Source organism: Mustela nivalis (assembly GCF_964662115.1).
Source record: "Mustela nivalis genome assembly, chromosome: 19".
In the NCBI taxonomy this organism is placed as follows: domain Eukaryota; kingdom Metazoa; phylum Chordata; class Mammalia; order Carnivora; family Mustelidae; genus Mustela; species Mustela nivalis.
The window spans coordinates 3,612,432-3,637,244 of record NC_139038.1 but is presented as its reverse complement, the minus strand read 5'-3'; the positions used below and the strand labels follow the sequence as shown (position 1 = coordinate 3,637,244).

General features: G+C 59.5%; 1 protein-coding gene and 1 long non-coding RNA gene across 4 annotated transcripts; one reads left to right on the top strand and one right to left on the bottom strand.

The window, feature by feature from the left end:
• On the bottom strand, window positions 1–23,401 carry SLC29A4 (solute carrier family 29 member 4). Of its 3 annotated transcripts, none has more exons than XM_082714200.1 (11): window positions 22,844–23,401; window positions 10,266–10,436; window positions 8,054–8,185; window positions 7,707–7,820; window positions 7,180–7,308; window positions 5,810–5,884; window positions 4,107–4,354; window positions 3,447–3,582; window positions 3,177–3,364; window positions 2,048–2,288; window positions 1–1,052 (listed from the first exon to the last, which is right to left on the bottom strand). In XM_082714200.1, the coding sequence occupies exons 2-11, from the start codon at window positions 10,423–10,425 to the stop codon at window positions 913–915; spliced, it is 1,563 nt and encodes a 520-aa protein (XP_082570326.1). In that variant the 5' UTR covers window positions 10,426–10,436; window positions 22,844–23,401; the 3' UTR covers window positions 1–912. The 3 variants fall into 3 exon arrangements, with proteins under 3 accessions (XP_082570326.1, XP_082570328.1, XP_082570327.1); XM_082714202.1 differs by lacking the exon at window positions 22,844–23,401 and adding an exon at window positions 13,580–13,757; XM_082714201.1 differs by lacking the exon at window positions 22,844–23,401 and having other exon boundaries at window positions 8,054–8,201; window positions 10,266–10,364.
• Window positions 4,234–6,930, top strand: LOC309854755. The gene is made up of 2 exons (XR_014306411.1): window positions 4,234–4,314; window positions 5,850–6,930. It is a non-coding gene; the product is annotated as an uncharacterized lncRNA (long non-coding RNA).
• Window positions 23,402–24,813: the final 1,412 nt, after the last annotated feature.

Here is a 24,813-nt window from a genome sequence, read left to right as displayed (position 1 = left end):
TGAGCAGGTCTCTGCCTTCATCTTTTAATGGCCAGTGCGGTACAGTTAGTGGACAGACAGGGGACAGGACACAGGGGCGGGTGCTCACAGGGGTGCCATGGGCGTGGCAGGGCAGGCTCTCCTCCCCTGGAAAAGCCTGTCTTTGGCAAAACACTCTAGGATTCCCTCAGTTCGAGGGTCCTGGCTGGGCAGGGACCCCACACCCCTCCCTCGGCACAGGGACTCACGTCCCTCCTCGGGCCTCGCTGAATGAAGGTCAAGGACTGACGCAGGCCAGGACTTCCGCCGGAGTGTGTCCCTTGTAGCAGAGGGTGGAGCAGCCAGAGACGTGGTGGGGGTCCCCAGGCAGGTGCAGACCGCCAGGCCGGTGGCATCAGGTGGGTGCCCGGGTGCACGGCAGCAGGGGGAGGGGGCACCCAGGCCAGTGCAGAAGCTGTGGTCGTGGAGAGGCCAGTGGAGACCATGGTCTGAGGCCACCGGGACCCAAGGCTACTGTTCCTTCATGGCAAATGGATTTTGCTTGGGAGAACCAGTGTTTGGGAATGGGGGGGAGTGGGGAGCCCTTCTCCTTGAGGACCTCTTCTGTCCATGAGGGCTCCCTGGTACAGGAGGGCTGGGGTCGGGGGGCCACGGGTGGGGCGGTCTGCTCTCCAGGCCGGGGATGGCCGCGACCCCAGGAGGCACTGCACACACACACGGGGAAGGGCAGGTGTGAGACAGAACAGGGAGCACAGTGCTGGGTGGCCTGGGGTGGCCGATGGCTCAGCAGAACCCTGGGGCCGGAGTGACGGGCGTGACTGTCACCGGAGGAGGCCGGGGTCCCGCAGGCACTGTAGGCAGGGGGGTGGGAGGGGGCCTCGGGCCTCGGGTCAGGGGCTGTGGTGCGGGGGACGGGGGGTGCCCAGGCCTGGTTCAGAGGCCGGAGGGGAAGGAGAAGTTGGCGGACGTGCGGAGACAGCTGCTGGGAGTGTCCCGGGTGAGGCTGTAGGTGCAGTAGGCCACCGCGGAGCCCAGCGTCAGCCCCGTCATGTAGGACACGGTCATTGTGTTCCCTGTGGACGACACTGGACCTGAGGCGGCGGGCAGGGGAGGGCGCTAGAGGACCAGCCCGGCGGCCCCGAGTCCATGCTGCGGCTCCTTGGGCGTGGAGCAGGCGGCCAGCCGGGGACCGTTGGGCCCCAGTGGATTCACGGGGTCCCCAGGCCCTGCTGCTTTACTTGTCTCCTGCCCCCCCCCCCACCGACTCCACATCCCTCCTTGTCATGGACAATCCAGGATGTCTAAGAGCTTCTCGAACCACCGTGCCCAGAACACCACTGCAGGACCGCGCGCCCTCAACCCCCCTTCCCTTCCATCTCAGTGGGCGGCGATCCTGGAACAGCCCCAGCCTGGGGACTCCCTCTTGACCCCCGATTCCTGTGTCACGTCTGCTCTCCCAACCCGCCGGCCCTGTGGGCTCTACCATCAAAACCTGCCACTTTCTTGCAAAGACGTGGCACCCGCCCTCTCAGAGCCCCTGTCCCCTATGGTCTGGATGAGCTGACCCTCCCTCCTCCCTCCCACCCCACCCCTGCTGTTCCCTCCAACCGTGGGATGGGCTGTTCCCTTGCATTGCCCCACGGCTGGCTCCCTCCCCACTTCCTCCAGCTCTTTGCTCAAAACTCACCTCCCCGGGGAGGCCTTCCCTGACTGCCCCGCTTACATTTTAAATTCGCCAGCCCGACAGCCCCCCCCCATCCCTTTGCTCTGCTTGGCTTTTCTCTGTCATGCTTCTGTCCACCACTCGTCATGCTGCATGTACTATCATGCGTCACCTTGAGACCGTCAGCCTCACAAGCACAGGGATCACTGCCCCAGGTCCCCGGTGCCTGGAATCGGGCCCGACCCAGTCAGGACTCAAGAGTAGTTGTGCGATGCCCAGAGGAATAAGTGAGTGATGCACGTTCCGCCCCTCTGAGCTCCCTGAGCTCGACTTGACCTTGGAACCCCGACGCACCTGTTGGCTACCTGGCCTTGGTTTCCGTGGGCCTCCGTTTCCCTGCCTTACCTGCCAGCTCGCGCTGCTTGGGGCTCACTTTGCCCGCCGCCAGGATCATGGGCACGCTGCCAAAGTAGCCGCTGCTGACACCCATGAGCAGAGAGAAGACGCAGGGCCAGGCCGGGTGGCGCAGGGTCGGCGCGCCGCTGGGGTAGACGCACAGGATGAAGAGGGGAATAAAGGCCACGCGCAGGCAGGAGCAGGCCAGCAGGTGGGGGCCCCGCCAGTCCACGGGCAGAGCCGCCAGGATCTGTGGGGAGCCGGGCACGCTCACGGTCTCTCCGGAGCCCACTGCCCCTCCCTACTGCGGCCCCCAGACCCGGTCCCTGTCCCTGTCCCTGGGTGCTCCCATGTGTCCCTGTTCTCTGTCAGCTGTGACCACTCAGTCCATCAAATCCCTTGTTACAGCAACGCACAGTCCTTGCTACACTCTGCTTCCGTCTGAGCACTGCATGGGTTTCCCAGGGTGCAGACCTCCAGGCTCCTGACCCTGCCTGAGAAACGAGACCCTGAGGGTCTGGTGCGCCTGCAACAGTTTGCGGAGCAGGAAGTAGCCGGATTAGGGGTCAAGCTCACTAACTCAGCCTTGCTCCCTCGTGAACCAGATTCCTTTCTCGGACTGCGCTGCTGTGTGACCTCAGGCAAAGGGCTTTACTTCTCTGAGCCTCATGTTCCTTCACCAGAAGAAGGCCCACATCAGGCCTGCCCTCGAGATGACAATCTTGAGCTTACCCTAAACCTGGCCTCTAACCCTGCCCTTCACTTGTAGTTCAGGGAGCTGTGCCCACGTTTTCCTGGCCCCTTGGGACCTGCTCCCTGGTAGTACTTTCTGTGCTGTCTGTGGAGGCCCCTTAGCTAGGGAGTGCAGACACAAAATGAGGTCGGCCCTAGCCTTTGTGGGTACCGACAGCGTGTTGCTGCCCTGCAGGGTCACTAGGGCCACCTGTGGGGCGGGTGGGGTATGCCGTCTGGGGGCGTCTTAGCTTGGCTGCTCCTCTCCCCACTCGGGAGCTCAGGGGTCCTCAGCTCAGGGCCTGCCTCTCCTCGAGGACCCTCCCCACAGGGCCCCAGGCTCTGCTACCTCAACCCCGCGGTGCCCTCTCCTCTCCCAGGGGCACGGGAGGGGCTGCAAACCTGCCTTGCCCACGAAGTCGGAGAGGTTAAACACGGCCATGATGAGGATGGGCAGCCACTCGCCCAGGACGCAGTGGCGAACCTCAGACTCGAGCCCCGGGAATAGGCACAGCGTGATGAAGTAGGTCACGGCGATGGAGAGCATGTCGGCCCAGATGGCGCGGGCCACAGCGTAGCGGTGCAGCAGCAGGGCTGTGGGCGGGGGGCCGGGGGTCAGGGGGCGCCCCCGGCAACGTCCAGAGGACAGCCCCAACACCCCACCCCCTGCCCCCACCTTGGAAGGAGGGCCAGCTCCGTGTCACTCTGGGCTGAGGCATGTCGAAGCGCGTGTAGGCGCCCCCGCTGGTCACCTCGTGGGCCGGGCTGTCCTTTGGGGACCCACCATTGACCAGGCCTGGGCCTTGGTGCTCCTAGAGGGAGGATGGAGCCCGGTGGGCTATGGGAGATGAGGGGTCTCCAGCCCCCCAAGTATCTGCCCTGGCTTTTCCCTTGGCCCACAGCTACCCACCACACAGGTCAGGTTTCAGACCAGAGGCCACTTCCCGGGGAACCTCCCTGGCCACTGAGGGGCCCCGTATGTGCCAGCACTAGGACACCTTACAGCCCCTCCCCCCGTCTGCAAGGACTTCGCTGCTGAGGACACCATGGAGTGGAGAGGGCCCCCTCCCCCCCCCCAGCAGGGATGCTGCCCCCCCAACCCCCCACGCGACCCTCCTGGCGCCCTCCTATGGGCGCCCACCGTGGGCTCTCCGGGGCCATGCAGCCATGCCACCACCAGAGGGCGCCCTAACCCGCAGGACGGCTCCGCAGGGCTTGTGCCCGCCGGGACTCGGGTCCGCAGACGGGAGGAGGGCCGCGGGAAGGAGCCCGAGACCCCAGCCTGGCCTCAGGGGGCCTGGCGGGACCTGGCGGCGGCAGCGCCCAGCACACTCACGAAGTGGACGTCCCCCGCGGCGACGTCGTGGTGCACGCGGTAGCCGGCTCTGCGGCCCGGGCGGCTGTCGCGGGGCCGCGCGGTGTGGTAGAGCACGAACCGGCTGCGCCGCACCAGCAGGTGCAGCAGGAAGCAGAGCAGCTCCAGGCCGGCGGACACCAGGAAGAAGATGAGCGTGCTGGCCCGCTCGTCCGGCAGCAGCAGCTTGGTGAGGATGCGGCTGAGGGATGCCATCACACCTGCTGTGCCTGGGTGGGGAGCATGCGCGCTGGGCCTGGGCCCCAAAGTCCACTTAAAGCCCCCTGCCCCAACCCGGCCCCATCCCCCGCCAGCCACAGCCCAGCACCTGCCCCAGCCCAGGCCCAGGCCCCAGGCACGCAGGGAGCTGTTCACAGAATGCGCCTGCTCAGACGACTCTTCCCTGGCACTGTGGCCTGCTCAAACACACACCCCAAGAGCATTTATACAGCACCTGCTGTGTACCTGGCACCATCCAGCCCTGGGGACACAGTAGGGCAGGGGGAAAGGGGTCCTACCTCCTCAACACTCAATGGGGGGCAGGTGCTGTAAATAAGTCGCATAAAAATGCCAACATCTATGCAGGATGGAAAAGCAGACAGAGGCTTGGGGGGAGCCCCCAGCAGGATGGGGGGGCAGGCAGAGGCTCCAGGGGGCGGCAGCCCCGGCAGGGGCTGGCACGAGTGGTCCTTGTTCACGTGCCGGGAGCTGACAGGTGTGGGTGTGGTCTCGAGATCACGAGGGAGGGCAGTGGGGTCTTGGCAGGCAGGATGTGGGTGTGGGGTGTGACCGTGAGCCACGAGGCAGCATCTGGCAGAAGCAGGCCATGACCACTGTGGGCTGCTCCCAGGGTGTGGGGTTCCTGGGCTCCTAAGCCACCCCAAATCACCACTCGACAGCCGCCTCGCTCACCTCCATGACAAAACACACAGAAGTGATCCGCCTGCCCGGGCCTTCCTGGAACCAAATTCCACAGACCTAAGGCTTGGAGCCCTGGGGGCATCTGAGCAACCTCCCCACATGGTAGGGGGTGCAGAGTATCCCGAAGACAGCTTTCTGCCTGGACTGCACTGCGGGCCCTGGCCCCGCCCCGCACGGAAAGAGCCTGAGAACATCTGGAGGGAGGTGCTGCAAAGGGGCCCTGATACGTGGGTGGGGGTGGCAGGGCCAGAGGGGAACGGCCACCCTGCCCCAGGCTGGAGTGCAGGGATCAGCCTGGAGGGCAAGTCTAAGGGTGGTGGGTAGGCTTCGGGTTTGGGGGTGTCATTTGCTGAGCAGGGGCAGGTGGACTGGAGATGGGGGCTTGGGACAGTGAGTCTGAGAAGCCAAGTGGGGGTGCCAGGCAGGGCTCAGTATGTGGGTCTAGAAAACAGCGTAGTCTGGACAGGCTCACCAACCCCCCCCGCCCCTGCATACACACACACATAGACACACAGACACACGGAACACCCAGCCGCACCAGCACGCCGAGCCCCTCTAGACCCTGCCCTGCTTGGAGCAGATCGCGCATCTCCCATCACAAAGGTACGCACCCCGGTGCAGAGGTGCACGTGTCACAGCTGTTCCCTTCCTGCCTGGAGTCCCTGCCCCCACCCACCAGGCAGGAGAACATGGCGGTCCCCGTCCCCTGCTCGGAGCGTGGCCCCTCACTGGGGGTTCCTCCTGGGGGGGCTGCAGATACTCACTCTCGCCGGTCATCACGCCCTGGGTGTATCTCTTGGGCAGCATCCCCGTGTACCCATAGAAGCTGGATTGCTGCACTTGGGGGGAGAAACAGAGAAGCAACCGTGAGATGCCACCATCACCATCACAGAGATGGGCTCCACCCACCCCTCCCACCAAACAGCACGTGCCAGGGGCCACGGGCCGGCTCCATGACTAGTCCTGGCCAACGATACACGAGCAGAAGCAACACGCGTCACATTTGGCCGAGGCAGAGAAAAGCTCCCGTGGACTTCTGCATTTTCCTTTCCCTAGCGGCAGTGACCGAAGAGGCCCCATGTGACAGACGGGGACCACAGTGGCCCGGCTCCCAGCGACCATGTGGAGCCTCGCCTCCGTCCACATGTTGGGACACGCAGCCAGAGCCAGAAATAAGTCTTGTTCTAGGAAGCCATAGAGATTGGTGTTGCCATGGCCTCCCTGTTCTCATGCTAACAACCAACAAGCTTCTAGACATTCAGCGGCATCTTGGGGGTTAAGACGCCTGGGCTCAGACCCTACAGGTTAGCGAATCCGTGGTGTACATGGACAGACTGGAAAGGTCAAACTAGGCAAACTAGGATCACCTGTTCTTTCCAGGCATCTGCTTTTTAACAAAACAGAACAGAATGAAACGGACCTGAGGACACTGTTTCCCGGAGCCCTGACTTCACTGAAAAACACAGTCACCCAAATTCTTCCACAGGCTCATAGCAGGCAACCTATTTCTTTCTGCTCGAAGAGCGTGGAAGGGATACAAGGCAACTGGCCGGGACCTTCCCGAGCATCACCGCCATCAAAGAAGAAGGCTAAGGACCATGTGGGATTAAAAGGGATTAAAGACATGACCGTGAACACGGCGTGATCCCGGATCAGATCCTGGGTCAGAAACAGAACGCTTATAACGGGTGCTATCAAGACGACAGGTGATGCATGGACACCGGTCACAGAGAACAGCGCTGTGCAGTGTCACGTTTCCCGACTCAGGCTGCCGTCACGTGGCGATGGAGAAATATCTTACCTTCTAGAAAATACACCCTCGACCGTTAGTATCTAGGCAACTCCCACATGGTGTAAGGTGAAAACACAGATGATTTTATACGTATATGTATTCAGGGGTGAAACGTATACGTATCTATGGGTGTGACAGGGGACAGAGAGAAAGCCTGCGTGACAAGACGTCAGCCACGGGCAAGCTGACGTGAAAGGTCTATGGGGATTTTGCAAGCTTTCCGTAGGCTTGAAATAGTTTGTGGCACGGTGGCAAGTCAGGATGGTTCTGGAAGCACAGGGTACTTGGAAGCACCACTGCCCCCCCCCCCAGCCCTGCCCACACCCCAGCCCAGGTTCCTACCTGTGCAGCCTAAGGCCACGGTGCCCACAGCGGCCAGGTTGATGGCGTAAGCTTGGTCATGAGAGAAGAGCTGTAGCCAGACGTCACAGATGCTGATAAAGAGGAGGGGGCCCAAGGCCAAGAGGTAGCCTAGGGGGAGAGGCCAGAGAGGTGGGCGGTGGGCACTGGGCTGGGGTCTCCCCTCGTGCCATCCTTCCTGCAGAGCCCACGCAGAAGTGCCCTCTCTGTCTGCCTTTCTCAATACTGAGAGGGCTGAGGACATTTTACAAGTGCCTGGAAGGCTTCCTGGAGGAGGCACCATTTGAGCCGGGCCTTGAAGCTGGATGTTGCCAAGAAGAGGATAAGGAACGGGGAAGAGCAGGCAGGGCCCCATGGCACGGTGTCGGGGTACACAAAAGCCTGGACCCTATTTTCACATGCTGACCCCTGTAACATTCCTAGGAGGCGTGCCCACTTCACACACCGGGAGACTGAGTCTCTGGGACCCTGGGGAGGGGAGCGGCCGGCCAAGTGTGCAGGCAGCGTACCCGCAGTGATCCTCGTGTGCAGGCTCAGTCTCTCCACCAGCACGTTGTTCAGGAGCACGGCCGCCAGAGCCACCAGGATGTAGGTGAGGCTCATGTCGAACACGATCGAGGTCCCTGTGGAGGGAGGGGCAGCCGGCAGCAGATGCTCAGGGGGAGCCCCGCTCTCCGCACCCCTCCTCGCCAGGTGCCTAAAAGTGGCTGACGGCCCAGAGATGGGGAGTGGCTGCCCCGAGTCACTCGGTGACACAGGCTCCCCAAGCAGAGTTTTGGGAGGGTGGTGGCCGGTTTGGGAGGGCGGCGGCTGGCCTGTGGCTGGGGCGGGGCAGGGTGGGGCTCGGGGGACCCACCTGGGTACTTGTGGTGCAGGTAGTCCACATCGGTGATGAAGCTATTGTAGGGGAGCAGGAAGCCTACGCCGGCCAGCAGCATCGCGAAGTAGATGGCGTGGTAGCCGTCGTCGGGCACCGGCTCATCGACCGCTGAAGCCAGAGGCAGCTGGTAAGAGGGGGACGGACCCCTCGAAGCCCTGGCCACTGTGCCAGGACCAGAGTCTACTGTAGCACCGCCATCCCTATAACCACCACGGTCATGGCCGCCCTATCCACCGACATGTGGCTACCTCGCCCCCATTCACTGTCAGAGCTGTCCCGGAAACCCCCCACGGCCATCACCAATGCGGCAGAAGGGCCGTTGGAAGACTCAGCCAAGGTGAGACACCCCAGGATGCTGTCTGTGCTTTCATGGGCTGAGTCCTCCCATCAGCACTCGGGTGTCCAGGGAGCGCACACATGGACGCGGGAATTGGACCGCCCTCGAGAACCTTCAGAGACCCGCTAGCAATGCGGCTGCCTCCCACCCCTGTGCCCTGAGGCTGCTGGCCCCAAGGCAGGGTCCAGGTTCCCAAGGGAGAAACACTTCTGAGTGGAGACATGCCAGTGCCATTGACCGGGAAGCCAAACGGCCACTGGCCACAGGCAGAGAAGAGGTCTGGCGTCCTGGCTGGGCGGGGTTCGTCCTGACTACAAAGGGGAGGTCAGGGATGGAACAGAACAGGAGCACGTCTGCAAAGCAAGAGGCTCCTCACAGCACCTCTTATGACTTCCACTCCCTGGGGCTGAAGTCAACGGAACACAGAACAATCCGGTTGTAACCTTTAGAAATGAAAGTCTGGGTCACCCCACTGGGCCAAGGAGCTTGCGGCAAAGGGTACGGACTGGGCAGTGGGGAAAGGCGGTTATGAACCCCAGCCATGGCCATGTGACCTCCCTGACCTCGATAGGAATACGTCTCTCTGTCTGGGTCTGCGTATTCACCCAAAGCCAGGGTTTTGTCCACTTCATCACTTGACGGGCTAACAGAGGATGTGCTTGTATTAAATCTCAGTATTTGAATCATGGGCTGTCAAGCGAGAGACAGGAATGAGGCGTCCTCCAGGGAAAGCGTCGGCGTGTTTTGGGTGGTAGAGGGCTTAGCTGTGTTGCTTTGGGCAGCGGTATGACTCTGTCAAGTGTCTTTATTTGGAGATTAAGTATGGTTACAGAGCTGTGTTTGGGAGCCAAGCCGGGCAAGGGGTGGGCTGTGATGGGTCAGTTTAATGGGTTCACTTGGCAGGCTGAACTAATCCGTTGTTGCTCAGTCCGGTGCTGAATGAGCTGCTGCTGGGAAGGGATTTTGTGGATTAAAGTCCCTCCCCAGTGGACTCTAAGTTAATCACAAGGAAATTGCCCTGGGTGGGCCTGGCCTAATCAGGCAAGACATTCAGGTCTTCCCAGAGCTGAGACCCCAAATAGCTCAGGCCCCTGGGGTTTCCTGAAGCAGCTGCCTTATGGACATCAGGCCACTTGGCCAGGCTCCACTGTAGTTGCTTCTGTTCTGAAATAAACCCATACACAGGTACATATATCTACACCTGGATCATTCATACAACTCTGTCTACTGTCCATGTCTCTCCTACTGGCTCTGTTTTTTGGCTGAACCCTGAGTGACCCAGTGACTGTCACCAAGGCCACTATAGTTAAAGCCACCATTGCCATGGCCACCATCTGCTTCTGTGGTCCCATAGACCAGCTGCCAGGGCCATGGCCACTGGTTATCTAGTGCCATGCCAGGCCAGGGGACGTCTGGCACCTTGGGGATGGGCCCAGAGCTGGATCTGCCAAGGCACTGGGGAGCAACCTGCTTCAGGGCTTGGCCTGCAGGACCTCTGCTTCCCACGTGCAGAGAGAGGGGCAGGAACCAGAGAACAAGCCCCAATTCCCGAGCCTAGAACTGTGCCAGCATAAACTAGAGATGCCCCCAAATGAGCACTTGTGCAAGGTCACACAGCCAGGACGAAAAATCAAGTTTTCACACCTCGGTCCTCCCTTCAGGCCCTTACCCATCTCCACTGAAGGGAGGCCAGTGAAGGTGACCAAAGCGACAAAGACATCAGCTTGATGGTCCTCACAGCAGACCCCTCCTGATGGACGCCATGTCCTGTGCTAAGGAACCCCCCCCCCCCACAAGGCTCCTCGACGGTTCTCGCTGCCCATCCCAGCTTGCCACCCTCCCCCAACTTACCAGAGTCCGTGAAGCCCGGGACGCCCTGGCCCTGAGTCGCCCCCGCCGTCCCCTCCTCCTCCGGCCGGCAGCTGTCGAAGCTGAAGCTCATCACCACACTCCTTTCCGGCGTGCCCGCCACGCTGGGCTCCTTGAGGCGCTGGCTGCCCACGGAGCCCATGGCAGCCTGGGCTGCACAGAGGGGAAGGAGACGGGCTGAGGGAACGCGGGGGACCCCGGCCACTGCCGTGCCCCTGCAACTTGGCGGCCACACGCCATTCCCATCTCGAGGCACGGGGACAGGGAGCCCCATGTGGGTGGCACAGTGGCGCACAGGGCGAGAGACGGGGCGGAGGAGGAAGCCGGGGGCAGAGCGCGAGCCTCGAGGGTGCCCTCCCCCGAGTCTCACAGACAGTAAGGGGGGGCCGTGCCAACCCAGACCCAGGCCCGCGGGACACTGAAGCACCGTGGCTCCCCCGTGCTGGGGCGGGAAGTTCTTCCTCCTGTCTCGCCTCAGTTTCTCATGCTTCATGTCTACTAACCTTTGCCTTTAAAGGAAAGGCAGCTAATTCATCCGTGATGAAGAGACAGCCCCACTGGGGGCTGGGCTGGGGACAGGGAGAGTCTTGGGGTTTTTTTTTCCCCCTAAAAGAGTCATCCGTTTTTCTTTTTTCATTTTTAAAGATTTTATTTTTTTTTAAAGTAATCTGTGCACCCAGCATGGGCCTCGAGCTCTCAACCCTGAGATCCCACACTCTAGCGACTGGGCCAGTCAAGCCCAGCAATTTGTGTTTCTAATGATTTTTAACTATTGATCTTGCAGCTCCTCCCAGGGAATCCGAGACAGAGACAACACCAGAGCCTTGGGCCCTGAGCGTGGCCCCTAGACACCCCCACTACAAGCGTGTGCGGAGCGCCCACTTCCCGAGGGAGCCCGCGTGCTGGGACTGCCCCAATCTTTGCAGTTGCCTGCAAAGCTGGCTCTGCCAGCTGGGGACTGCCTGGGCTGATGGACACAGAGAAGAGGGTCCGGGGTTCTCCGTGCGGGGGCTGGGAGGCAGGCGCAACCCCCGGTCGGCTCAGTGCTTTTCCTGAGTGTCCCCCAGCCCTGGCATCTCCTGCCACATCTGGAGCTGGGGGTACCAGGTGGGATTTAGGACAGAGCTGGGCCTGGTTTGAATGACCGTGGCCTTGGGCAGGATCCCCCCACAGGAGGCTCAGAGCTCCAGGGCCCTGTGCTCCTGGCCTCCCGGGCAGACAGGAAGGCTGGGGAAGGAGCCAGCGTCAGCAGTGGAAGACTCCCCACCGCAGTCCACGCAGGGCATAAGCCCAGCCCCGGAGGATGCCTGAACCCCGGACCCCTGACCCGTGTTCTGCAAAGCTTCCCAAGATGCAGCGCCCTGGCCGCGCCTGGCCACGCCACCCGGGAAGGCGGACGTGCTCAGCATCGAGCCCGGAGGTGGCCCCACTCCTCCCTCTGGCTCATCGGGGAGCAGGCAGCTGCCGCCCATAATGCCAACCTCAGCTGCTGTCCCCACGTGCTGCTCTGGGCCCCTCCGGTGGGCAGGGGGCTCTGGCTTCCCCCGTGGCAGCCCCAGGCCTCTAAGCATGACCTCGCTGGGGGCAGAATTGGGGGGAGCACTGAGGTGGCTCGTCTCCACCTCTCCTAGGCCAACTCGCTCCCTCTCAGACCCCTCAGTCTCTACACCCACGGCCTGGAGCCTGATGAGCTCTTACCCCTGCCCATTCCTCCTCCTCTCCTGTGCCTCTTTAGTTAAAATGTAAGGACATGCACGTGGGTTTAAAAATCCAAAACTGGGGGCACCTGGGTGGCTCAGTCATTAATTGTCTGCCTTCAGCTCAGGTCATGACCCCAGGGTCCTGGGATGGAGCCCCGCATCGGGCTCCCTGCTTGGCAGAAAGCCTCCTTCTCCCTCTCTCACTCCCCCTGCTTGCGTTCTGTCTCTCTGTATCAAATAAATAAGTAAAATCTTAAAAAAAAAAAAAAAATCCAATAGTGCACAGGCTGCTTTCTGCTCCCCTCACCCTGCCAGGACCCCTCCATGTCCACCCATAAGCCTCAGTTTCCCTCCATCCCTGTTGTGGACAAGGAAGGTGAGCCAGTACTTCACAAATTGGGGTGGGGGTGGCTGGGGGGTCAAAATCCGGGCACTGCTGTGGGCCTGAGTGGGCTCCTGACCCCAGCCATCATTAAACCCAGGCTCACGGGCCCCCAGTTTGCACAGAGAGCCAAGGCCAGAGGTCACGCAGCCAGGTTGAGCAGCTCTGGCACCCCCATTTCACCTGTGACTGAGATGTGCCCGCCAGGCCAGGCTGACTCCTCTACAGCGTGTCCCCCTAGATGGGCCAAGGAACCTGAATTCGATTTGGAAAGCCTGTCCGTTGGCCCTCTTTAGGCCTCATACTCATCCTGGGCCACAAGGCCTAGCCAGCAGGACACCCTTGGATGTCCCTGGGCCCCGGTGCCTAGGCCCATTGAGTTTCTTTGCTGCTCCCCCACAGCCAAGCCCACACATTGCCCAACTACTCCCTGCTGGTTCTGCCCGCAGAAAAGGGGGTTTCAAGGTCCCAGGCTGCCCCCTTCCTGCAGTTGCCACGGGAGAGGTGAAGGCACTGGCCACAGGCTCTGGCCGGCAGCTCCCACAACCCAGACCCAGCCCCTCCTCCCTGGCCTCGGTTTCTGCGGGTCCCAGGGCTGGCATCACTCTGCGTCCCCCAGGCTGCTTCTGTCTGTGTGGCCCTATCAGCAACAAAGTTGGTTCCCAGCCCTGCACCCCTAGGCAACAGACAGACTCCCCAGGCCACCATGAGGTGACCCCTGGGCACAGGCCCTGCCTCTTACAGAGACTTTTCCAAAAGCTAGGAGGGAGCCGGCTGGGAGAAGGGGCGAGATCGAGATCGGGCAGAGGACGGGGTCCAGGGAGGAACTTCAGGTGGAAGGACCCTTTGGGCATGCCTAGGGAGGGAGGTGACTCTCAGACCTGGGCATGGCCTAGGACCACTGGCCACTCTCCTGGGTCTGGGTCTTTTGCTCTCAAATGGGCTGACTGGGGGGGGGGGGTGCTGGCCCGGTCCAGATGCTCGATGAGGCAGGGTAGGAGTACCCTCTTCCCAGAACAAGGATGGGATGGGGTGGGAGATTTGGGGTCCCCGGAGCCACGTGCCCCCGCTCCGGGACTCAGCTGCCCCGAGTCGGCGCGGAGGGGGATGGGGCGCGGAGTGGGGCCACGCGCGCCGCAGACAAAGGCTCCGACAGGTCTCCGCGTCCCAGCCCATCCCCGTCCCCGCCCGCCACCTCCGCGGTGACCGCTTACCTCGGCACGGCCGGGCCCCGGGGTCCTCGGCGCGCCCGGCCCAGCCCGTGCCTGCCGCCCCCGCGCCGGGACCCCTGGGCGCCCGCGCCCCACGCTCGGCGCTTCGGGCCCGGCGCAGCCCTTGTCCTCCGCCGAGTCGGCTGTCCGCCCGGCACGGGTCAGCGAGCGTGTCCGGGGGGTGCAGCCGCAGCGCCGAGCGCGACGGGGGCTGCCGCGCTCCGCCCTGGCCCGCCCCCCACGCAGAGCCCCGCCTGCCTGCCCCGCCCTCCCTGCCCTCCCCGCCCCCTCCCCGCGCGGAGCCCCGCCCCCACCCTGCCCATCCCTGGGAGCCCGCAGAGGCGGGGGCGGGGCCAAGGTTGAGGTCATCGCCCCCATACCCCAGGGAGGGGCGTGGTGGCACCCGGCCACCCCCGGGGTGGGGGCGTCGTATGTAGCCTGCCACCCCCACTGATCTAGCCCACCACCTCTCCTCACGTGTGGAAGCCAACCACTCCCATGCCCACCTCCTCCTGCCCTGGGTCCTCTGGGGAGGGGGCAGGCCTGCTGTGCCCAGATTAGTGGGTGCAACAGGTCACGCGGGTGGCCAGACTCAAAGTTTTGAAGGATGAATAGGAGTCCGTGGGCTGGAGACGGTGAGGTGCCCGGTTTCCAGCCAGGTCGAGGGGTTGACTCAAGCCCTGTGCCTCTTCCTTGCATGGTCCCCACCCCTGCCCAGTGTCTCCTCTCCCCAGCTTGGGAGCTTCGGTTTTCTCCCAGGTGGATGGAATTATAACCGTCTCTCAGGGCTGAGGGTTCCAGCTCGCCCACTTCTGTTGGACCCTCAGTTGACTCTTCTATAACGTGGTTTAAGAGAAATGCTGTGGAAGCTCAGGGGACATTGCAGAGAGAAGCCCGCAGGGTCGCTGGCAGAGGACACGAGCAGTGATGGAGGGGGATGTCCATGCAGGGAAAGGGGTCCTACCACAAGGTGAGAACAGGACCCAGGTGAGAAGTGGACAGGTCCTGGGTCCCGCTGGGGCTGGGAACTGTGTCTGTGGGAATCAGGCCCATCCCAGCTTACCCCCGCCAGGACTGGGCCACCAGGACGGGGTCAGAGGAAGTGGCTGCTAAGGCCCCCACCAGGCTCCTGCCTGGATGCCTCCCCTCGCTTCCCAGCAGATTTGGTCCTCCTATTGGGGTGAGACCCACTTCTGCCACCCAGCAGTCAGCCCAGAGCGGCACCATTTCTCAAAGCCTTGCCCGCCCCTTCTGGAAGACCGTCAGCCCCCTGTGAGTAAGCCCCTGCTTGACTTCTGTCTGGATCCTCAGCCCTGCACATGTCTCGTGTTGTTTGAACAGGGGAGATGGCCAGCTGATCAAAGTGATTGATCTGTTTATTTCTTTGAGAGAGACAGAGAGAGAACGCAAGCAGAGAGGCAGGCAGAGGGAGAGGGAAAAGCAGACCCTCTGCTGAGCAGGGAGCCAGATGAGGGACTCGATCCCAGGACCCAGAGATCATGACCTGAGCCAAAGGCAGACGTTTAACCGACTGAGCCACCCAGGTGCCCCAAATGACTGATTTTAAAGTAAACGAGTCTCGTGCTTCCTCGGTGGGTCTGGAGCTTTGAAAGGGCCTATGCAGGAAGCCATGCCGAGGAGCTCTCCTGGGTGTAAATAAAAATTATTCAGTGTGTGTGAGACGCTGCCCTAGATACCGGGGACAGGTTGGTGGGGGGGGTCTCTGCCCCCAGGGGCCGTCAGTCTAAGGGGGGACACTGGCAACAAAGAAATAGACATTTTGGGCAGCATCCAATGCCAGCAAGACAATAGGACAGAAGGGTGGCCTAGTGTGTGACTGTGGGGACTGGGGTGGGCATCATTGCCTAGTGGTCAGGGAGAGCCATTCTGGGAAGGTGACACCTGAACAGAGTGATGGAAAGGAGCCCATTTTGGGGTGGTTTGTGGTAAGAATGTTTTGGGCGCAGGGAACGGCCAGGGCGAAGTCTGGGAGCCAGAAAAGCCTCATTATATTCTAGAGCAGAAAGAAGATCAGGAGGAACCTTCCGGTGAAAGATGGGAGGTGAGGTCAGGGCAGAAACCCAGCCCGAGGGGAGGTCTTGCTGTCAGTGGGAAGGGGTGGGAGCCCCCCAGAGTGGTTCAGCTGGAGGAAGAGGCATGACCCGACCTGGATTTTTAATCCTCGGTCGCTGGTGGGAGTGCAAATTGCAACAGCCCTTCTGGAAAGTAAATTGGCCTAAAAAACATGCTTACCCTTTGATCCAGAAAATCTAGCCCAAGGAAATAACTCTAAATACAGAAAAGGCTTTGTACCCAAAGATGGGTGTTGTAACAGCGGAGCTTTGCAAATACAGCCCCATTACCCGAGGAGAGTCGGTAAAGGAAGAGTCATCGAGTGCAGACAGACAATGTGATCGTTATATTTGAAAGACCCAGGGGAGCCCGTGGACGTCTGTGTAACCACACTGAGGAGTCCTAAGTCGCCCCTGGGATGTACGATTCTGAGGCACCCCCGGACCGTGGAACCGGTGGGGGGGGGGAAAGTGGTTAGGGACACAGAAACAGGGAATGGGAAGCAATACAAAAGACACTTGGCATCTAGGCCACAACATGTTTTTAAAAAATGGGTAAAATCGGGGTGCCTGGGTGGCTCAGTGGGTTGAGCCTCTGCCTCCGGCTCAGGTCATGGTCTCGGGGTCCTGGGATCGAGCCCCGCATCGGGCTCTCTGCTCAGCAGGGAGCCTGTTTCCCCCTCTCTCTCTCTGCCTGCCTCTCTGCCTACTTGTGATCTCTCTCTCTGTTAAAGAAAGAAAGAAAAAAATCTTTAAAAAAAAAACAAAATTAAAAAATGGGTAAAATGATATTTTAGGAAAATAAAAGCAAGCAGGCAACCTGTTCCCAGAAGAGAAAGGAATTTACCTAGAACAATTACTAGACAGGACCTAGAGGATTCTGTTGGAGATCGATTGTCCCCTCTGCTCGAAATCCCAGACTTGGTTGGGCAGGTTCACAGAACTGCAGAATTTTACTGAAGTTTTAAAAAAGGAGCCACAGCATGGGGAAAAAAAAAAAAAAAAAAACGAGCTTCTTCAACGTGACAGGTTTCTCTAGGAAGACAACAGACCTGTCTCACCTATGAATAGCCATATAAAATCCTCAATGAGATGGTAGCTAACAAACACCACTGACTTTAGCAGGCTCGACCACGTGGTACATGCAGGGATGATCTCGTGTAAAGAATGCTTTTGCCATCACGCGTCGTAGGAACAGGTCAAAGAAAAAACACACGGTCACGGATACGGACACTGAAATGGGTAAAATACCACATTTGGCTGGCCTTTGGTTAAAGACAATATCTATTCCTAATGATTTACGGACCCTAACGAAATGGGAATTAGGCTTTTATGTGGATGGCAAGTCAAAGACCCAGGTCTTGAAACACGAGAAGCAAGATTTGGATAACTCTGGTATTTTGCCCTTCGGCCCTCCCCCACGTCCGAGTGCTCGCTGGTAACGTTCAGCAAGAGAAATAAGTAAGACGTTTAAAAATCGGAAAAGAGAAGTCGAATGATTGTTCTTTGTAGGTGACAAGATTATACAGCCACGGGACCAAGATGAAAATCTTTTGAGGGATTTCTGCAGCTCTCCCATAGGAGGCGCAAGAGACAATCCGAGAAAGGAAACGAAAGAAGATTCTTTGACATCACCAACCCGACAGATAAAAATCCCTGGAATAAGGTTATTTTCTTAAAAAAGATTTGTTTATTGGAGAGAAAGAAAGAGAGCACAGAGGGAGAGGGAGACTCTCAGACGGACTTTCCGCTGAGCGCAGAACCTTATGTGGGTCTCGATCTCACGACCCCAAGATCATCACTGAGCTGAAATCAAGAGTCGGATGCTTAATCAACTGAGCCACCCAGGCAGCCCCTATCCCTGGAGTAATTTTAATTAGAAACGTCCAATACCCATACGAAAAACTTGTAAAAGGACATTTAAAAAAAAAAAGAAAGAAAGAAAAACCTCTGCCAGGCACCCAGAAGAAAATAAATAAACAGAAAGGCATGCCCCGTTCTTGCGCAGGAAGACACTACAAAGTGTGACCAACATGTCATTTCTCTAAATCGATCCTCTGATCTAACATCATCCTAGTAAAAATAACAGCAAGATGTCCTTCCTTTGGAATTAGATAAACTGCTTCTGGAATTCATACGGGAAAATGAATTTGCAAGAATGAGCCCAGAAAAGACTGCAGGAGAAGAAGGAGGAGGAGGAGGAGAAGGCGTCGAGATAAACGTCTTGAGATAAACGTCGAGATACGCACCTGAGCTAATCAAGGGGACAGAGGCAGTTCCAGAAGTCAACCCAAATTCATGCACTGACAAAGGCAGCTTGATGTATCCGTGAGAGAAAGATGGATTATAATATAATATAATATAATATAATATAATATAATATAATATAATTGGATTCTGATCTCGTGCCTAATACAAAACCTAAACCAGAACCTATGGGCTCTGTTTCTCTGGAGATCCTAAGGCAGTGTGAAAAACCATGGTGTTGGGGTGCCTGGGTGGCTCAGTGGGTTAAAGCCTCTGCCTTCAGCTCAGGTCATGATCCCACGGTCCTGGGATCTGAGCCCCACATAGAGCTCTCTGCTCAGCAGGGAGCCTGCTCCTCCCTCTCTCTCTGCCTGCCTCTCTGCCTACTTGTGATCTCTGTCTGTCAAATAAATAAATAAAATCTTAGAAAAAATAAAAATAAATAAAAATCTTTGAAAAAAAAAAAAAAAGAGTCAGACCCTTAACTGACTGAGCCATGTGCCCCTACGTTTCACTTTTTTCAAGTGGGACACGCGGGTTACACAGTTACACAACCAGAACCTTCCCTCTACATGGAGAAGTGACTAGAAGGAAATGTAGCCAACTACAGAACTGTGCTCCTGAATGTTCCTGTTTCTCCACCATTTCTACAAGCCCAGGTCGATTTGTCATGCTTTTTGCTGCGAACATGTTTTTTCATGGAAAATGAAACACGCGGAGATAGACATCTTATCTGCCTCCCCTGCCTGGTTCCTGTGCTCCCCTCCTGACGGCACCGAGTGATGGGAAGACTCGGGGCAGAGGGACCCCCGGGGGCTGGAATAACAGGAGAGCCTTTGGGGTCTGGATTAGGGCCAAAGTCCCAGCCTGTGATTGATGTCGCCCAGTGTCCAAAGGATCTGAGCAGAGGATGGTGGTGTGTGTGTGGGTTCAAGGCTGTATTGTGGGGACTCAAGGGTCATCGGTGGTAGGAGGGGTGGGTGCCTCCGAGAAGGTCTCAGAGCTGAGAGGTGCGGGCCATCCCCATCGCTGGCTGGGTTAGAAGACTTCCTCGGGCGCTATCCAGCTGTGGGCTCTGCAGAGCATGAAGGAACCTTTGGTGTCAAGGAGGAAGTGGGGCCGGGATTCCCCGGGTGGCTCAGGCGGTTAAGCGTCTGACTCCTGATTTCAGCTGGGTTCCTGATCTCAGGGTCGGGAGATCGAGCCCCTCAAAGTGTTCTGTGCTGGGCACAGATTCTCTCTCTCTCTCCCTCTCCCCTTCTCCATTGTGTGTGTTCTCTGTCTTTCTCTCTCTCAAATAAACACAGAAATCTCAAAAAAAGAAATAAATAAATCTCCCGGCTCCCCTATGACGTGGGACAATTAGCGACCTCGCCCAGGTTATGTGTGAGGCCCAGAAAGGTCCCCGGCTGGTAGGTCCATGCTGAGCCTTATGACTTTGGATCTTGACTTTGGAGGGCTCTGTGCAGCACCAGGAAGGGGCTCCCTGCGGGGGGCACCAGGGTGGGCAAGGCTCGGGGCCAGGCCTGCTGTCACTGCCAGTGACACCCGGGCCTCTCTGATACCAGTGAGGTCTCTGCTAGTTGATGTCTGTCCTCTCAATCCTGTAAGCAACCCTCCCTTGGAGGAAAGCCATCTGCCAGGATGAAAAATGCAGCCAATAAAGGCCCTAACCATGCAGCAGGTGACAGGCTGTGGCCGGACATGCAGGAGGAGCCTGTGGCATGCCTGTCCCGTCATCTGGGCCCCTGTGGCACAGCCAACTCGGTGCTGGGAGAGGTGGTGCTGGGATCTGCCTGGGGCCCCACCAGCAGGGGTTTTCCTCAGTTCTGTTCAGTCCAGGCCGATATGATTCCTTGAAAACCTCATGGGCTTCCTGTGTATCAGATTGTAACACCCTCCAGTGGGTAAAAGCTGCACAGGCACATGGTTCTGAGACATCCTCTCTCTGTTTGGGGCTCTGGGACATGGCACTTAAGGGTTTTTGGAGACTTCTAGTTAAGCCAGGAGAGTCCAAGTGTTACGATTCTCAGAAGCCTTCCCATCTCGCCAAAAGTTTCGAGCCCAGCCTGGAGGGTTGCTCAGCCCTGTCCGTTACTCCGGACAGTGGCACCTTGGAGATTTTGCCATGTCCACACCAAAACCTGGCCACAGCCCAGGCATCCCCCAGAGGAGAAGAGTACCTAGACAGTGGTCCTTCCAGACCGTGGCTTAGTTCTCAGCAATAAAAGGGATCACATGACTGACACCCCAACAATTAGGAGGCTGCAGCGAGTGGAAAGGCATCACGGGCACAGAAGGGCACACACGCATTCATATGGAGTTCTAGACGAGGCAACGCGGCTCTAAGGCAATGAAGACGGTGGTACCCCTCGGGAATCGTGGGGGGGCACGGGGGGTTACCTGGGGTGACAGCGATGTTCTCTATCTCAGCAGAGCTCACTGTACACAGTGTGTGCATCTGTCAAAACTCATCTGGTGTCCATTACATTTGCGTATTTCACTGTTGGTAAATTCTGCCTAAAAAAACTCCCACCAAAAAAACCCCCCAAAAACAAAACAAAACAAAACAACAACAACAACGACAACGACAACGACAACAAAACCACCAATAAACCAAAAACCAAAAAACCCAAAAAAACCCAAACCCAAACCAAATATCGACCTCTAGCTAGTGACGAGCATGTTTAGCGGTGAAGTTGTCTGCCACTGACTTAGAAATGTCTTAAAAACAGCAAGATGGGTTGGTGGCTGGCGGGGGAGGGGGGCGGGGGAGACGGGCAGCTGTCCCAGAAAGCTAACGGAGCAAACACAGACAGCGAGCATATGGGTGCTCTAGGCCCCATTCTCGCGGATCTTCTTTATGTTGGAAATGTTCATAATAAAATGTTGGAGGGGAGAGAAGAATTAAGAGAGCCTTGCGGTGCCCCGGCCTGCCCGGCACGGCTCCTGCGGGGCTGTTTTGGGCCACCGCAGCAGCGCCATCTGCTCCCTACGGAGCTCAAACCTGATTTAGTCCCAACTTATTAACTTAAAGCCCATTAGAATCTTCCCATCCACCGGTACTCGCAGCCAAGAGCCTGGGGCCTGTCCAGGACGCAGCCGGGGTGGCCAGGGAGGGAGCCCCCCCCAGGGCGGAGGGAGGCACGGTGCGTGGGCTGCTGTTCATGGACGTGCCTGGCGGGGCCAGGCTCAGCAGATCGGGGAGGGACGGGGGTCTCTGCTCCTCCATGTCCGCTTGGTGAAGATGACTTCGCCGAATTCATCTCTAATTCTTGCACAGACCGGGGTGCCCCGGGGAGCCCCCTTTCAGAGGTGGAGAAGCCGGCAGGTGAGTGGTGAGGTGGGGCTCCCGCCGGGGAGGGAGGCTCTCGGCCCCATATGCACCGCGGTTCATGGTCACAGTGGCCCCGGGACACGGGATCACGGAGGCACCCGAGGCCCCAGGGACCACGGCGGCAAAACCTATTTCTGACCGCGGACAGAAAGGCCCGTGGAGATGCCCAGGCTCCGGCCCCAGAGAGGAGAAGGCCCTTGGCTGTTGTCCCCCAGCGAGGACACAGAGACGGCCCAGCCCACGGCCCCTGTCTCTGCGCAAGGACGGCGACATCAGGCTTGGGAGAAGAGGAGACCCAGCCATCTGGGCAGAAAAGGCAAATCAAATAAACAAGCAAAGCCCATCATTCTCTCCTGAGAGGGCAGAGATACCCGTGCGGTGCTGAGCGGGGTGGGATGGGGGGGCGTGGGGTGGCCCCGTAGAGACAGCAGCGGGGGCCAGGCTCTGCTCAGATTCTCACCGAGACTCTGGGAGGGGGGGAAGCTAGGACAGAGCGGGGAGGCTCCTGTCACACAGCCAAGCCAGGCTGACGCGCGTCCCTCCTCGGCCACCCCTGTCTGTCCCGTGGGTTATGCCATGCCCCGGGACCCCTACAATCCCAGGCCTGGAGCTCAAAGGGGTGGCACCCCCTGACCAGGCTCGAGGACCGGGATCCCCAAGCCCGTAAATGGGCTCCTGGGTCTCCACCACTCAGGACACCCCAGGTCGGCCAGCGGGCTGCGATGAAGGCTCCCGGCGCTGCCGCCGCTGGAAGCGGGCCAGGATGACAGAAACTGCCTGGCCTGGCTCCCAGAGCGTTGAGCAAGGAGAACTCTTCATTATGGCTGCTGTGGGTGAGGTGTGTGTCGGGGGGGAACCTTGGGGACCCTGGGACCTGCGGGGAGCACGGACGCCACGCTCCCTGCCGGGTCCAAACCTTTGGCTCTCCTGCCCCCCTGGCCCATGCCGCTGCCTCCCTGTCACCCCAGCCACACCCAGTCTTCCTGTGGCGTCCCCTCCCCCGCAGGGAGGCAACCCCTTTCCGAGCTTTACTCACAGAGTTCCCTCTACCTGGAGGGCGCATAGGTCATTACAAGCTCCCCTCTACCCCATCAGTATCCGTTTGTCTGCAAAGGCTCTGGGCCACTGTCCCCTCCTCCAGGAAGCCTCCCGGGACTTAGGTGAAATAGAGAGGACCCGGAGCTCTCACTGGGTATCCAGCTGCCATGACAGCCTGATTTACAGGTGAGGATGAGGCCCAGAGAGGTAAAGGCATCTGGCCAGCGTCACACAGCTAAGCTGCTCTCTGTGCCTGGGGTGGGGGTGGGGGGCTCCAGAAGTGAAAGGGGCTGTTCACAAGTGGAATCTTGTCCATGGGGGTGCGGGGAGGGCAGAGTGACACCGGCCGGTTCGCAGAGCCCCTACACGCTGTCTCGCGTCCCACTGCTCTCACGCCCATTTCACAGATGAGAGGATGCCAGGGAGCCCCAGAAGCTGGCCCGGGCTTTCCCAGCCGGTCTCGGTGGAAGGGACGGAAGCAGGGCTGGAGCCCCGCGCCTGTCTGCGCCTGGAACCGGTCCCCTGCTTGCGGCCGGGGCTCCGGGCCACACCTGCGCCACATCCGGGCCTTACCTGGGGCTTGCTGCGCTCGGTCTGAGGGCTCTCCGGTGGACTCGGAATTCGCTGGTCGGGCACGCTGTTCGCGGGAGCCTTTGTACTCTCTATTTACAAGAGGAGGCTTGTGAGCAAATTAGCAGGGTAACCAGGGAAAATGTTTGGCTTCCGTGGGTGGGAATTGGAGCCATCTGTTCCCAAGCGCCGAGAAAACACTGGAGCAATCGCGGGGGGCCGCGGGGAGGGCTCCCTAGAGCCCGCAGGCTGTGTGTCCCAGGGCGGGGAGTTCACCCTTTCTGGACCTCGCTACCTGCCCTCTGTAGAGCCGATGGGGACTGCACAGCCGCCACGACCTCAGAAGACAGCCCAGCCGCTTCCCCTCTCGGCCTGCACACCCCCACCCCCTGTGGTGTAGACACGGCCCCTCCCAGGCAGAGGAAACACGGGAAACCGACAGGAGGACAGCGCGGGCCTTCCCAGCACCAGCTTCTGGGGTTTTATCTACCATTGGATTCGTTTTGTTCCCAGGCTGAAAATAGCTTTATTGTTTCCTCTGACTATAAAGATGGTAATTCACCCACCCAGGGAGGTCAGCCGAGTGAGAGGCGCCGCTCCTTGGTTGGAGGACATCTGTTGAGGGGGCTACGGGTCTAGACGTTTCCGTGAGCTGCTTGCCATGTCTGTGGGGCCTCGTGTGCGGTGAGATCACCGACCTGGAGATGGCAGAGAGAGACACAGGGCGGCCACCCCACCCAGGACCCTTTGGTTCCTCATCAAGGTCCCTGGAGACTGTCCCCCGAAGCCTTGTCCCTTCCTCTGCTCGGGTGAGCAGAAAGCTTGAGTTTGAGCCTCGGCATCAGACAAATCTGAGTCCACCCCGGGGCCTTCTGCCTCCTAGCCGTGGGACCGCTGAGCAGGGCTCACTTGCCTCATTGGCCAAGAGGAGGTTCCCGACAGTGGCTGTATCACAGGGTCGTTGCTAATGACGTGAAGGACACGTGCCGACCATCGAGCCCGCTAGCACTGAGGTCAGTGCCCGGCAGCTGTGAGCCACGCTCGGCAGGATCAACAGTAAAGTGCCCGGGGCGTCTTGCCAGGCGTGACTCTAGATGCTCTGGGCTCTGTGCCCGGCGTGCAGGGTTTCACGGTGAGGCTGGACCGCCCAGCCCGAGGTCCGTGCAGGTGGCTCTCTGCGGGCCGCCGGGTGCAAGGGACAGCTCAGGCTGCAGATGCACGTGGAAGAAAGGGTGACGTGCCTCGTCGGGCGGTGGGGGATGCTTTTCGTCCCTCGGTTCCAGAACATCCAGGCAACCCGGTGGGGGGGATCAGCAGCCCGGGCAGGCCTGAGCAGGAACCCCTGCAGGACAGGGCAGGAGAGGAGTGGGGGTCCCCAGAACGCTTAGGGCATGCGGGCCTGGGTGCTGGGGGCCGATGCAGGAGGGTCTCCTGGGGCCCTTGGGGGGCGGTGGGCACAGTACCCATGTCCCTGCACCCTGTGGGATTTAGTGAGGGAACATTCTAGATGCTTCAGCTCTGCCTTCTCAGGGCTGGGCTGGAGAACACAGCTCCCCCAGATCCTGCCAAAGGGACGCTGCCAAGCGTCCCCACGCTGGTTCCCTATCTGAGCAGTCCCGAGCCCCCTGCTGGGGCTCTGCGGGGACGTTTCTCCTGATGACAGGCTACGTGGCTGGCGTGCAGCCCCGGAATGAGGGTGACCAAGGGGCATGCAGGCGTGGAGTGTGAGGGCAGAACTTGGCCCTGAAGGCTGGGATGTCCATACTCCTGCACGTGTGACGTTTCACCGGGAGCAACGGGGCTGGCAGGGGTGGAGGAGAAGGGAGGTAGTGGACTGGGGTTGGCTAGGGTTGGGGGGACGAGAAGTCAGAGGTCGGCAGTGTCATTGCCTGCCCCTCCCCCAACCCCATGTCCTGGAAGGGAGCCCAGTTCACGCCAGGTTGTTAGAGGGTGTGAGACAGAACACATTTGTT